The sequence below is a fragment of the Desmodus rotundus genome, chromosome 7 (genome assembly GCF_022682495.2).
Source record: "Desmodus rotundus isolate HL8 chromosome 7, HLdesRot8A.1, whole genome shotgun sequence".
Lineage (NCBI taxonomy): Eukaryota > Metazoa > Chordata > Mammalia > Chiroptera > Phyllostomidae > Desmodus > Desmodus rotundus.
This window is the reverse complement of record NC_071393.1, coordinates 98854979-98869818: the sequence shown is the minus strand read 5'-3', so window position 1 is coordinate 98869818 and position 14840 is coordinate 98854979. Positions and strand designations below refer to the sequence as shown.

The window sequence follows — 14840 nt, the reverse complement described above, 5'->3', positions numbered from 1 at the left end:
CTCTTCAGCAGACAGGATCACTGCGCGAGATGACGCGTGCCCAGAATGTAAAACCTTTTCAGGAGATACTTGGCTTTCTCTAGTAATTTATACCTTAAAAACTAATGATAATCATCCTGGATATTAGCTATGGACTAAAACATGGCTTTGTGTCATGTGTTCTGGAAAAAAAAAAAAAGAAAGATAATCCCATTCCTATCTGTCTTGACTAATAAAATGTTAGTGGCTGAGAAGCCTTCTCCAGATCTCAGTACCTGTGCTTTGAAGGGAAGGGGAGGAGGCAGGATGCACATACTTCCTGCATTCCATGGTACAACACAAAATGCACACGTGTGTGGCTGTGTGTAGGCACACTGTGAGCTACGTGATTTGGCTAAACCAGAGATTGGTACTACTGTTCCCAATATTGTCTTACTGTCTTTGATTCATGTCTTTGAACATGTCCAGAAGGGCATGATGAGATTAAAGATTCGAAATCCTTACCATAGAAGGAAGACTAGAAATAGATTTTATTTATCCCCAGAAAGGGAAGATTTGAAGGGGATTGGTGGCTACCCTCAAACACTTGAACACTGAGCGGGTCTGTTCTGTGTGGTCGGTCCCAGAGAGTAGTGCTACACTTGATGAATGGAGCTCCCAGTGAGGTGTATACAGAGCAATATAAGCAATAACTGCACCCTGACGGGGGCTGCCCTGAGGTGATGAGTTTCTCAGCCCAGGGGACTTAAAGGGGAAGTTTGAGTTGCTCCCCAGATGTTACCAAGATGTGCCTTCCCTCTAAGACTCCTGCAATCTGACATAATATCAAATGGCATCAAGAGCTTATAGGCAGCTGACCAAACGTGCGCTGCGTGCTCATGGGGACGGGCACTGTTTTCTAGTGTGGCTGGGAGCAGATGAACGTGATCTCCCTTGTAATTCATTTGGGAAGTTTTCGTGACAAGGTGGAAAATTCTATTATTAGGTGCTGCTTAAAGAAAATGGGGTAAGAGCCCAGCTGTAGGGTGTGGGAGGCTGTAAGTGGCAAAAATGCAAAGACAGAAATAGGTGTGGATATTAAATAATCTTGCCTGAATGGAGGGCATACTTCAAGAGTGGGAGGAGTCAAGAAACACTGGGTAATCAATAAGTAATGGATCCACATTGAAAAGATAGAGAAACAGTATTATTTTCGATTCAAGTTATTAATCCCGCGAGTAACCATCACTACGCTTGGCCCCCACCCCACAGAGTGGTGTCATCACCAGTTCTAAGTTTTTCTTCCTGGTGCTGAGAGTAGGAAAGGTAAGTACAATCTGTGATGGGCTCATACACGCTCCCCCAAGTCTGGCTTCAGTGCAACTCTCTTCACTAGTTTTCAGATGACGACCGGGAGTATTGGGGGTTTGATATACTCTGAAATCAACTTTACTATATATGTCCTTTCTTTTCATTTTGAAAGCAACCAGTATTTTCAATATAATGAATTGATTGTTACCGCCTGGTGAAAAATACATTTGCAAGCAAATTTTTGTTAATAAAAATATGTTTTACTGACATAAATATCACAGTAAATGCCTTCCCCCCAGAAAAGAAGCCCATATCAGTTTGTGGTGTTATGTTGTTGTTTTTCAAATGTTTCCATTAAACTAAAAGACTAATTTCCCCTTGAGATAATTACAACAGGAATTATTTCTGATTTACTATTTCTGAGCAAAGAAATGATCACATATGTCAAGTCATCCAAACCATATGAAGTGTAGGTAGAAGAAAATTTAAATACATTATTACTGCGACCACAATGCTTTAACTCCACAAATAGCAATTTCTTTCCCTGAGATCTGGTTTATACTTTTCTTGTTAACAAAAAAAACCCATCAAGGATAAGCCTAAAGCATAAAAAGTTAACTTTAATATTCTAAGTTCAGAAATGAAAAGAGACTGACTCCTGGCAATATTAAAATTAAAACCCACCAACACCCTTGTTCTGAGGCCTTCAAGTAGGATCATGTTCTGCTCACATACACCACAGTTAGTTTTGCTTTAACATGCCCATGAGAGCATTTTCACAGGGTAAAGGGTGTGTTTAACATGGAGAAACATGCTAACAGACTCAAAACAGAAAAATATTCTCAGGAACACCCTCTGCCCACCGAAATAAAATTTTTTCTTCCACAAGAAGCAAGTTCCTTGCTGGTTTTGGACGATTACCCTCATGTCATCTGTAGTTCCTGAGTTACAACGATCACACCAAGTTCTGAGCAGGCCCCAGTTGGTAAAACATCTGTCTCTGACCACATCACCCTACCGCAAAGAACCAGGTATTGATTAACAAAAGAGAAGGAAGTGATTTTAGCAATTTAGAGAAATCACCTCACAAGCCCTCCTAAAACCAGATCAAGTAACTGATAAGTCCTTTCTCTGGTGGAATACTGGTCCTCACACCAGACCTGGTTATATGAAAATGAAGACTTTTTTTTTTTTTACCACCAGTACACCTTATGGCTGCGCACAGTCTGTTTATTGTTAGAGAAGCAGGGATGCAGCATCCCTAGGGTCTGATCCTAATTCAGAAACAAAGGCAAGGCTCCTTCCCCAATTACTTGTTCAGCCCCGTTTTCCTCTCCTATCCAAAGAGCAAGTCTCAGGTGTGCTGATGTAGAAAAATCATCTCATCCATTTCAAAATGGGAAAAAATACATATGTGAAGAAAGAAAGGAGAAACTATGAAACAGCGAAGAGTTGGTAAAAATCATCACCTCCTAAGCAGAAAACCTCTTCGAGGATACTAACTTTGAAAGTATCTGAAGGGGGTGAAGTATGATTAATCTCCTCCTGGTCATCAGGGGGTAAAATTTACCTCTAAAGTTTCTAAATTCAACTCTAAAAGTATTTCATTAAAAGGAAACTTTCCCTACCACAAAAAAATTGGGGGAGAATGAAAATGTCTGTGCTGTTTGGGTGTCCTCGGTCTGGTCTTGGGTTCTGACCTTCCCAGAATTCCCTCGCAGCCCAAGCCACTTTGGATTAGTAAATTCCTGTGGCAACTGCGGGCTGGGTGAGGCTTTGTACAGGTGCATTGGGAAGGCAGGTCTTGGGGAGCTGTGCAGGGGCAATGGCAGATTTCTGATCTCTAGTTTGCATTGATCTTACATTTAGACACAGATTCAGAAGAACAGACACTCCCTTTTCCAGTGCCTTCGGAAAGATTGCCGCTCCGTAGAATGAGTACTTTCTCCTCCACCCTTAATCTACAGCCCAGCTTCCCGGGGAGATCCTACTTTGATTTCCGATCCTCACCCCACCAGCTGAGCTTGCATTCCTCCTTACAGTCTCTCAATGCACCGGGTGAGCTGAGCTCGTCTGACCTTTGCTTTTGATCTCTGTGCCTTGAAGGCATTTCTGAAATACCTGTTTTGTTTTTGCCATTCATGTGCGTGGAGATGGCCGATGAGCTAGTCTCTCTGTTTGTGGCCTGCTTCGATATGAGGGGCATTTGGGTGATGGAGCTTTGTGGTGTTCTTGTTTGTGTGCTGTGAGGACCGACCATCGAGTTGTGGTCAATGTACAATGGCATTGGAAAGCGATGAGTGAAGTTGTTCTTTTTGCACAAGCTGGTACCGCCATGGATAGCCTGCTCTGTCTTCACATGCAGTGGCACAGCACGGCTCAGGCGCTGGCTGAGTGGAAGCCTTAATTTGGAAGTTTGCAACCCTGCTGTATCCAGGAAACCAGCTGTGTCTGGGGGACTGGATCAGTGCATCCAGCCTGGAGTGGTCTGATTAAACATAGACTCAAGAGATCTCTATTGAAAAACTAAAAGTCAAAACACGCCAATTGCAGAATGCATCTTACAAAGCAGGCAAACCAGAGCGCAGGAAGTAAAAATTTCTGCAAAAGACTGTGCTCGCTGGTAGGACACTTGGGCTCAAGGCTGGGTTTTTTTTCCCAAGCAAAAGGGAGGCACCACCACTAGCTGAATTAGAAACCCTTAACTAGCTTAAGGCCCAAAGATCTGAGTTTCCACAGCCAGGCGGCTTGTGACAGGGCTCTAGGCCGATTTCAGGGAAGCTAGACTTGGGTTACCATGCAGTGAACTGTCTAGCACATAGATCCTTCAATGCCTACAGTGCAGACCTACTTGATCTCTTCAGGACTATATTGTAATCATGGGTACACGTGATGCACGTTTCACATTTCCGAGGGTTTCTTTTGTTTCGTATTTTTTATTCTTTTTGCTCATCCCACATCCTGGAATGAAGAAGACCACAGCATGACAGTGCAAAAAGGATGCAGGGACTTCAAGCTCTCTTTAAAATGACATTTTTCTTTGTGCTTTTCCGTTTCTTATTGTTTTTCTGTGCACTACTGGCTTTCAGACATGCTTCGTTATGGAATTCTTTTCCCTTGTGTCTAACGTACTGAAATATTGTAAGAGTCTTTGTAATGTATACTGTGTCAAGAATAAAATGAAATGTGGGTTTGGGGATATCTGATGGCGGTGTTTGACAGCACTGTTCTAGTTGTATCGTTGAATCCTGTATGTGTGATGGTGGTTTAAAGTAGTGTAAAACGATTTCAGAAAACTTGTTTTGAAAAAGACTTGCAGAAGGCATGATTCATTAAAACATTTTAAAAGCCCTGTTGAGATTCTACAAATTTACTTCCAAAGCTAGATATGAGATTCAGTTTTAAAACTTCATGTGTTCTCAGGAGAAAATGATTCTTTTGTGTGGGATTTGTTCCACAGTAAAATAAAGTAACCAAAAGTAAGGTTAGAATCTTTAAATTTTGCTTTTAATTCAATCATTAGTCCTTTCTAAGTTGCTTTCTTAATTCTTCTGAAATTGCTTTAATTCAGTGTATTATCCTTCAATTGTTTTAGAAATTAGCATATTAGGGTCTTAGGGAGTTGAAAAAAAACATATTTTTCGTACTATAAGATGCACTTTTTCCCCCCAAATTTGGGAGGAAAATAGGGGTGTGTCTTATAGTCCAAATGTAGCCTGCCTGGCTAGCTGGGGCAGGGGGCGGTATTTATGTTATTAAATATTTTACCACATTTCTTGCTTCAAAATTTGTTTTCCTATTTTCCTCCACTAAAACCTAGGTGTGTCTTATGGTCCGAAAAATACAGTAAATGATCTTTCCTAGGAGCTACCCTAGTGCTCATCAAAAACACATTCTCTGGAGCAGTCCCTGGCACCATTGAACCCATAGTTCTCACATCTTTGAACATTTTAAGACAAGGCTGCTTCCTCCACCCTACCTGCACCTGCTCATGGGGCAAGTAGGGTATCCAAAGCTTAAGGAAAGGGGGTGGTTGGAAAAGTTCCACCGGTGATTCTAATATCTCTCTGAGACCGCTCACACCCACACCATGCCCCGCCCCTCCTCTCCCTTAGATGAGAAGCACTGACGCAGTAAAACAATCCGAAAAGGAGATGGGGTAATTTTTTATTACATTTAATTCATGCCATTATTAATAATGATTAGATGTGTTTATTACCATATAGATTACATTTCACGTTTAGTATGTATATATAAAATTTAACTTGGGCCCAAGTCACACCAAAGGCCTAACCTGAGTCAGGAGTGCATGGAATAGCAACGTAGAGTGGAGTTTGATCAAGATCCAGTGTTTTTTCCGGTTCCAATTGGATGAATTTTTCTCATTTTTAAGCAGTAAGCCTTCTTAATGTGGAAACCTTCATGAAAAAGGTAGATTTGGGGAGATGATGAAAATTAAAGCTGTACAATTTAGAATCAATTAGAGGAGGATTTATTAAATGGGAAAAAATATGTACTTTTTATTTCAAAAAAGCAGAGAAGAAATTTTTACTCAACAAAGTAAACTAACATAAAAAGGGCTTTGGTTTTTCATGAATCAGGCCTCTGGTGACTCTGTTTAGCTGGTGCTTTCTAAGTGTATACAAACAGTTTTTATCCACCTGATTGCTGTTTCATAGCTTTGATGTCTAGTATCTCTTTATAGGATGCAATTTTGAGCCACAGTCCGCACCTTACACTCAATTAGGCAAGTATACCTATTGTAATTGTTATCTTTTACTCATGTGATTGGCATGCTCAAGTTCCTTCACAAAATAAATGGCAGTAGCTTACTTTATGTCAATAAAATTGTCTAATTGTCATTCAAGTCCAATTATAACATCTTCTCAAATACTTAGAAAAGTGGAAAAGATACCTGTATTTTAATTTTATACCTCAAAGAAGATGACTTTTTGACCAGTTTTCTTATACATCAGTGCAAAGCACCCTTTACGAGCACTGAGTGTGGGGAAAGGGACAGTCAGACCCACTGCTGTAGCGTTTGCAGTGTTTTAAATGGAGCCCTTTTTTGGTACTAGCCTATTAAAAGAATCATATTTCTTATCAATGTCAATTTTGCTTCCTATTTCTCTCTCCCATGCCTTTCACTTGGAATGACAACAGTTGACATTAAAAAGCTGTTGGCAGGTATGAAATAACCTTATTCTGTTACAAATAGCAAAGACCGAAGTGCATGTGAGGTGACTCACAGGTTCCATAAATCAGCAGTGACATCTCTCCAGAGTGTGTTATTGGTAGGCGGCATTTAGAGCTCGGAGCAGAACAACGTGTACAAAGACACCGTTCTATCTGCACCGAATGTCCAAAATACCTACTGCTCCAGCAAAATGTTTTACATGTTAGTGTTAAGAGTAACATGCAAACTGTATTTTTACGTATAAAGGAAGCAACCTATCTTATGTCCAAAGTCACAGTCACTCGTGAAAATGCATTTATATTGCAGATAGATTCGCAGCTCTTTTGACCTTTCACTAGCACTGAGGACATTTTCAAAACAACTAGATTTTAGCACTTCTGCAGAAGGAGTATTTCCTGGTTTCACAGTGTGTTTTATCCCTCCTCCATCTAGGACTGTAGATCCTAGCCTCCCCGCCTCAGGGTTACACAGGCACCTTAGCGCATCCCTCTCCCTTTATGTCTCTGGTGTACTGTTCTGCCAGTCACCAGGTGAAGGGACTTGCACCTTCCAAACTCGATGCCACTTCACTCCCGGATCACCCGGTTGGGAGTGCAGTCTGAGCCAGGTAACCCCTGCTGAATCGGTCGTGTGTCCTCCGCCTGCTTCTGGGTGCAGAGTACCAGCTCCCAGGATGTGGCCCTGTCTGCTCACTCACGGCCCCTTCTGGCCCTGGACGCCTCCCTCCTGCATGGCAGCATGAAAATGGGACACAGCACTCCTCAGCCACCCAGGAGTCTGTTATGGTGTTGGGTTCATTGGGTCCATCTTAGTAACCCCACTCCCTTCTGTTGTTCCCAGTGGCCTGGTTTGCTTTCGACCCTGGCTCGGCACACTCTGACATCATCTTCTCCAATGACAACCTGACTGTGACCTGCAGTAGCTACGATGACCGAGTGGTGCTGGGGAAGACCGGCTTCTCCAAGGGTGTCCACTACTGGGAGTTAACTGTGGATCGTTACGATAACCACCCCGACCCTGCCTTTGGTGTGGCTCGCATCGACGTGATGAAGGATGTGATGTTAGGAAAGGACGACAAAGCCTGGGCAATGTATGTGGACAATAACCGGAGCTGGTTCATGCACAACAACTCGCACACCAACAGGTACCCTGCAGCCCCCAAACCAAGCCTTCTTCATGTTGGCTTCTGGTAAAGAATGAGAGCCCAAGTTCAAAGGCCTATTAAATAGACAACATTAGGGAAGTTGAGCAGGTGGTCTTCATTAAGTAGCTCAGGTGTTCTACTGGTGTTAACTGAGTCCATCCTAGTGGGCACTTTATTTTTGTTTGTTTATTTGTTCTTTGCATAATGGCAGAGACATAAGCTCTTTCCTAAGCCCTTCACTGTAACCGTCCACCCCTGGCTGGAAACTCAGAATCCCCGTGCATATCCATTACAAGAACACATTTCAAGATTCTAAAATCTAGCCTTACAACTTACAGGAAAGCAGTTTTGAACAAGCTAAATTAGTTTTTCTAAACCTCGATTTTTAAATCCACCAAATTAGGATAATAATATTTTTCCATACAGGAGTGTTCCCGATTAAATGGATTATGCAAAAATACCTCATATCAGAGGCACCTGGAAACAGAAGCCATTGTTCTTCATATGATTATTTTCAATACCACTGCTCAGAATAGAAGCCATTTAATAAACTAAGTCTTATGGATGCCAATTTAGATAGCTTTGTACTTGAAGTACTCTCATAATTATGCAGATTCAGAGCACCCAGTTTGCTGGGGAAAGAGAACATAGTAATCTCCTTAGGTTTTCCTCTACCACCAAAATGTTAGCAATTATAACTTAACCCATGCTATAATAGTTTCCCAAGACTTCCTTTTTCATTTGGTTTGTGTTTTCTTCCTCAAATGTATCTTTCACAAATTTCCTAGAAAAATAAGGGTCTTTCATGGACCCTAGTCCTCCTTATTCTCAACGATTTCCCCAGGATATCTTCTCCTTACTGTCTCTGAAAAAAAAATCAGTCAGATTAAAAGCAAAGTGGGGAAGGCTGTAGTAGGGTAGTGGGCTCCATTGTTTCAACCTTTTCTATATGCTCACTTCTGCCCCTTGTCTAGCCTGTAGGTCTCCTAGGGCCTCCACTTCCTGTTCCCTTGGATGTTTTCCATGCACCTCCTTGCTGGTGTGTGTTATTCACTATCACTCTAAGTGAGCACACATACCATTTCAACCTGATATCAGACTTTACTAGATGGAGCAGTTACCTTCACTGATCTACATTTTTGGAACCCTCTGTAACTGGATCTCTGACCCATCACCCATGTACCATGCTTACTTTTCCCCTTTAGCTTCTTTATTTTGGAGCAAAGGAGTGAACAATGACACAAATGTCACACAATGCAGAGAAACACATTCTTAAAGATGAACATGTCTGCTTGCATGCAAACTATATGTCACTTGTGCTGTCGTTGTTGAAGGTGTGAATTAACAAGACACAATTTTCACGTATAAACCTGTCTTTGAACAACTATGTGTAGGCTGTATTTTGCATGCCTGAGAAAAAGAACAGCACTCTTAAATGCGTGTGCTCTGCTGAGATGAGGAGGAAATTCAGTGTTGCTAGATCTCAAAGAAGGGGAAATGACAAATCTGATCATCCCTCCATGCTCAATGGCTTTTGTGAAACCATCAACTGAAACATAAAACACAATTCATTGCAAAATGACATTTGAATGCAGATTCTTTAAAATCAGCGCATCTCCTGCGGTGTAATTACGTTCTAGGGCAGAATCCCCTTCTTTGATGTTTTCATTTTACAGAGCCTCCAACTTCGCAATTCAAACTCAACGTGTCAAAAATTACCATCTTTCTGGAATGAGTGTTTCTCTTTAATGGGTAGCCTAAGGCCCCGAATCCAACTTGTCATGCGTATGCTTAAGTTTGGCTTAAATTCTTCTCTATTTTGGTTTTTAAATTAAATCACTTTCGATTAAGTGATTTTTAATGCACATCCTTTGTGCAAAGTGTTGCAACATAGCAATGGGCAGAACCTGACAGCCCAAAGGCTACTTTCTTTCCTGATCTTTTCAGAGCTCTGTCTCAGTGGGGGTGACCCTGTATGAATGAGTTCACTCTCAGCAACAGCAGAGCAGCGTGGTTAAACCTATATATTCTCAACGCGGGGCACGCCTCCCCCAAGGCAGTGTCAATTGGTTTGGAGGGAGTTAGCAAAAATGTCTTATTCTTTTTACATATACAGCGCAGATATGCATGCAGCACGTAAACAGGTACACAGTGTATCTGTGTATTAAAATGTCAGGTGAGGAGGAGCGATTAGGGAGGAGGGGGCTGTTTTAAAAGGCTGTTGGGATGGAGGAGATGCTAGTTTCAAACAAGTTGAGAAACACTGGTTTAACCACGCAAATGCGGAGCTTCTAGAATGATGATAGGCGAGTGAAACCAAATTATTTTTTTTTCCACAGAACTGAGGGAGGGATCACAAAAGGGGCCACAATCGGGGTCCTCCTTGACTTAAATAGAAAAACCTTGACGTTTTTTATCAACGACGAACAGCAAGGACCCATAGCGTTCGAGAATGTGGAGGGCATGTTCTTCCCAGCAGTCAGCCTGAACAGGAACGTGCAGGTAAGCACTGTGCCCCCAAGTGTAGAAGTGGCTTCAGAGGCTGCCTGTGGATGGGTAAATCCATTGCTGAGAGAGGGAAGCTCACTGTACAAGGTCCAGACCAGGACAAGCAGGAGAGGAGGAGGGGAAAGGACCAACAATGACAACCGACATGTGTCTGAACCAGCCTAAGCCCCTTGGTTGTACTTGGACACAGTCTAGTTAACAGCCAGTGGGAACTGGAATTCTATTCATGGTGTGCTAATGAGTGTCCCTCTGAGCCCTGGTTCCATCTCTAGTAGAAATGAAACTCTTGAACCAGCCAGCATGAGAACAAGGGACTTGCGCCGTTCCATGAGTGCCTGAGAAGGAAGGTGTAAGACTGAAATTAGCGCCATTATCAGAAATTTCAAGCATCTTCTCTGCACTCTTATTCGATTCTGTGGGGACTGAAAACAATCCCTGCCCAAAAGTTAGTTACTTCTGATTTATTGTGAATAGAAAACAGCAGGTTCGTCTCATTCATTCATTTAACAAATATCTATTGAGCGCCCTTATTATGTGAGTCATGCTTCTAAGTATTGTTTATCAGCAAAAACAAAACATAAAAATCTTGCCCTCCTAGAGCCCTGACATAGCAGTTGTAGGAAACAGACAACAGATGAGCACAAACGCCACGTTAATTATATAGTGTGTTTGAAGGCAGTGAGTGAAAGGGAAGAAAGACCGAGGGTAAGGTAAGGGAGTCAAGAGTGCTGTGGTTGGAAGGGTGTTGCTGTCTTAAACCAGATGGTCAGTGTGGGTAGGCCTTATTGCAGTCACAGAGGAGCTGAGCTTTGAAGGGTGAGGGAGCGAGCTATGTGCAGCTTTCCAAACAGAGGGAACAGCCAGAGCAAAGCTTCTCAGGCATGAGGGGCCTCACGTGGGCAAGGAAGGGCCAAGAGGCCATGGAAAGAAGTAAATGGGGGTGGGTGGGTCAGTGGGAGAGACGACCAGAGCCCTGCAGGAGGGTAGTGTCCTGCCAGCCCCTGCTGAGACTTGGGCTTTCATTTCCCTTTTGAGGGGGAGCCCTCCTTGTCAGCCATGAATCTCATTCAGCAAATGGCCACCTGAAGATAGTTAAGGCTTGAGAATCAAAACACTGCAGGTGATTTTTGCTCTATTCACAACCACAGTCCGGGGAGCTATTTTAAAAATCCATTGTTGTTCATCAGTACGTGCAGTAAGAGTGACAGCAACCCAGTGGCCTCTGCCCTCCTCTCTTCCTGCAACTAGCTGGGGCTTTCAGGGAGGCTGAAATCTAATCTATCAAGTTCAGCCTCTATAATAGAAGAAAGAAAACCATAAAATACCCTAGAAGTGAGCCTTAGAAAAACCACATTCAAAGTTTTCCACATTTTTAGCTGCTCTGAGTACCTTTTTTTAAGAGATTTTATTTATTTATTTTTAAAGAGAAGGGAAGGGAAAGAGAAAGAGAGGGCAAGAGACATCAATGTGTGGTTGCCTCTCATGCGCCCCCCACTGGGGACCTGGGCCACAGCCCAGGCATGTGCCCTGACTGGGAATCAAACCCATGACCCTTTGGTTCGCAGGCCAGCATTCAATCCACTGAGTACTCAATCCATCGGGGTGTACCAGCCAGTCTTTAGATAAAGACTCTTGGGCTGGGGGAGATGGGGACAAGTACAGGAGAGATGACAGCACTGCGTGAAATGGTTCTTGTCCGTTGAGATGTGAGGTTGGACAGAAATCAGTGAAATAGTGTAAGTGCCCATGTTTCTTCATACCTGGCAATCAGCTAAGCAATCCTCAAATAAAAGCTTTATCTTAACTGGAGTAACTAGTGGACAAGTGATAAAGGAAGCGTTGTCTGCTCCTCTGTTCTCTAATCATGGATCTGGCAGAGATCACCACGATCCAGCCAACAGGCTTTGCTACCTGCAGATGGATGCCTGGGCCTTCAGTCATAAGGAACACAAGCTCCGCAGAATCTTAAAATGAAAACCGTATCATCAGTATCTCCAGGATTTGAGAGCCCACAATGAAGGCCAGGTTCTCAGCACAGGCAGAATTCTACTAGAATTCTCTTTAACGGGTTCTGGAATAGATGTTAAAGAAAAGTGAGCAACTCCCTTTTGAAGCAGGAACACACCCACTGCGCCCTGGGGAGGAGGATGAAAGGTGAGGGGGGAGGCCTGCAGTGCATCCGGGACTCACAGTCTCTTCCCCCAGGTCACGCTTCACACTGGGCTCCCAGTCCCTGACTTCTACTCCAGCAGAGCATCAATAGCCTAAGGATGTACTGTGGAGGCGCCAGCTGCCTATTCTTACCTCTGCCTGAGAAGCAACAGCAAGAGGCTCAGCCAGAGCTTGGTGGGATGCCAGAGAGCTAGAAGGAGGGAGAAAAGGAGAAAAAAGCTGGTCCTCTACGGTCTTCACACCCCACAGCTCCCCCGCTTTCCCTTCCAACCTCTCCACTGCTGTAATGCCTGCATTCGCTTCCACCTTCTGCAATTCCAACCAACAAAGGACCTAGCCAGCCCATGTCACTCGTTTCCACTCTCAGATTTTGCTTTTATTTAACTTAATTTTTATGTCAGTGAGTAACATTTTGTTTCCTTTCTGATCATGTTATTGGTGACAAACGGAACTGGCACTGCCAAGAAATTCTCCTGACAATTTTTTTCTTAAGCTTTCTGTCAGAGGTTGTAGGGAGAGGTAGGGAAAAATGAGCTGAATTTGGAGCCTGCGGTTTACCTCCTAGAATGCTCTTGCCGTGTTACCTCCCACACAGGGTTAGCTCTGCATAGCTCATCTCTGGGAGGTGGACAGAATGAACGTAGCATTGAAAAGTGTTACTATCCATTGAAGCACAAAAATACAGCTAAACATAGCTACCCAAAGGTTCACAGTGGGTAGGCTATTAGGACAGCTGGGTCATTAGGACAGGCCAGAAACCCTGGTCATTGAGAGAAATTGGAAAGTCTCCAGACATAAGCAGACAAGGGGACTTACTAATTTGGTTCATGTATTTAATACAAGTTTTTCATTGAGAGCCTGCTGTAGACCAGCCACTCCTCTGGACACTGGCAACACTGTGGTGAACACACAGGCGCAGTCTCTGCCTGCCTGGAGCTTATATTCTCCTAGGAGAACAAACCCAAAATAAAGGAATAGGAAATTGTTATGAACTAGAAAGGAAATAAACAAGAGAGAGAAAGGCTCATTGGCAAGATCTTTTAAATCCCCTAGAATGATGCTAAAAAAAATCCACATATTCTGGCCATAGCACCAGAAATATAGCAACTCAGTGTCTTTTCAGCCGTGCTATTTTAATTATGGTACCTGCTGGCTTGGCATCCATCACCGAGCCCTTCTTTAGTAGACATGATGTCAGCATTCTTATTTGTTAACGCTGCCACAATACTAAGCCTTAAAAATGAGTATGGAAAAACAACAGTGGCCAGAGGAGGGAGGACCCATCCTTAGTAATGGGAGATCTTAAGTTACAGTCCACAGCATACACATTCTCAGGATAAACACACTTGTCTCCATGTATACTCTCCGTGCCTGCTACAGGTGGAAAATCCATCCACTCTGCTGCCAGTTACAGCCCACCTTTCTGGAGGAGTCCAAATAACGTTTGGGAGAAAACGAAAGTATAGGTCATCGCTCTGAGTGCTAGCAAACCAATAATGCTTATTACTTCGATATGGACATAGACTTACATGGAAGTTACCCTCCAGACTCTTTAGTTTGACAGGCTTTTAGAAAATGTAGGACCTGGAAAGAGGTTCTGAATTGTGGTCTAAATATTTGCCAGTGAGCCAAGAAATTCACCATGGGGGAGAAAAAAAAAAAAATAACAAATAGAAGAAGTAGGATGCAAAAGCTAACAAATTAAAGTTTGGCAAAAAGTAACATATGTAAATAGCTAATTATTTACTTTTGTGTTTACTTGATTTAGATTACTCCTCTTAGTTCCCATTTTTCCAGTTATGTGTACCTAATTTATTGAATGGGTGCTATCCCGTTTACATCTGTCCTGGTTTTTCTTGGCTACAGAACTCGGTTGCAGGGCAACACTAGTTTGTTATTTGATTTCCTCTCCAATGAGACTCGATGGCTGGGCCGCTGTAGACTCATAGTTACTCCTGTTCTTTATGAAATTCATCCTGCTAATTAGATTTCTAGTGACTTGTAACATGTAGTTTATACAGAATTGCAATTATAGACGCATACAGCTGCTGTACTAGAAAAAAATAGATATTTCTGGTGTGCCAATAAACAATTTTTATGAGAGAACATCATATGTCTCTTTAGAGTATCTTGTCTTCTTGCCTATTTGGGACTGACAGGTCACCTCTGTCAAAGCAACATCCCTTCAGTCAAATGTAATTGGAAAGCCCCCCAGAGCTCGTGAATCAAGCACACGGTTATTCACCCCTTGTCCTGGGAGTACTTACTCCTCGGTCTTAACCGAGTGTGAAACATAGTTGAGAGGCGGGTGGGGTCTGCCTACAACCACTGGGGACTAACTTTAACAAACCTGCTCCTAAAGAAGCCACAAACTTGTACTATAAAATATTAACTTTAAAACCCCATTCCTTCAACATTTCTTTGAATGTTTGTATGGCTAAATAATATGATTGTCTTTTGTACATTCAGATGGCTGAACAATATGATTGCTTTTAAACAATCACAACGTAATTGATCTTCTTTACATTGTTAATACCCTCTTAAAATAAG

The 14840-nt window shown here is 42.7% G+C and overlaps 1 protein-coding gene across 11 annotated transcripts in view; it reads left to right on the top strand.

The window, feature by feature from the left end:
- TRIM9 (tripartite motif containing 9) overlaps positions 1 to 14396 on the top strand; it is a 100491-nt gene extending 86095 nt beyond the window's left edge. For 2 of the 11 annotated variants that reach the window (XM_045201843.2, XM_045201841.2), the window contains 6 exons: positions 3139 to 3327; positions 5975 to 6016; positions 6433 to 6456; positions 7307 to 7610; positions 9950 to 10112; positions 12324 to 14396. In XM_045201843.2, coding sequence (XP_045057778.2) covers positions 3139 to 3327; positions 5975 to 6016; positions 6433 to 6456; positions 7307 to 7610; positions 9950 to 10112; positions 12324 to 12386 — 785 coding nt within the window. In that variant the 3' untranslated portion in view covers positions 12387 to 14396. The remainder of the gene's footprint in view (positions 1 to 3138; positions 3328 to 5974; positions 6017 to 6432; positions 6457 to 7306; positions 7611 to 9949; positions 10113 to 12323) is intronic. The other 9 variants (XM_045201838.2, XM_045201836.2, XM_024568088.3 and 6 more) reach the window with 7 other exon arrangements.
- The last annotated feature ends 444 nt before the right edge of the window (positions 14397 to 14840 follow it).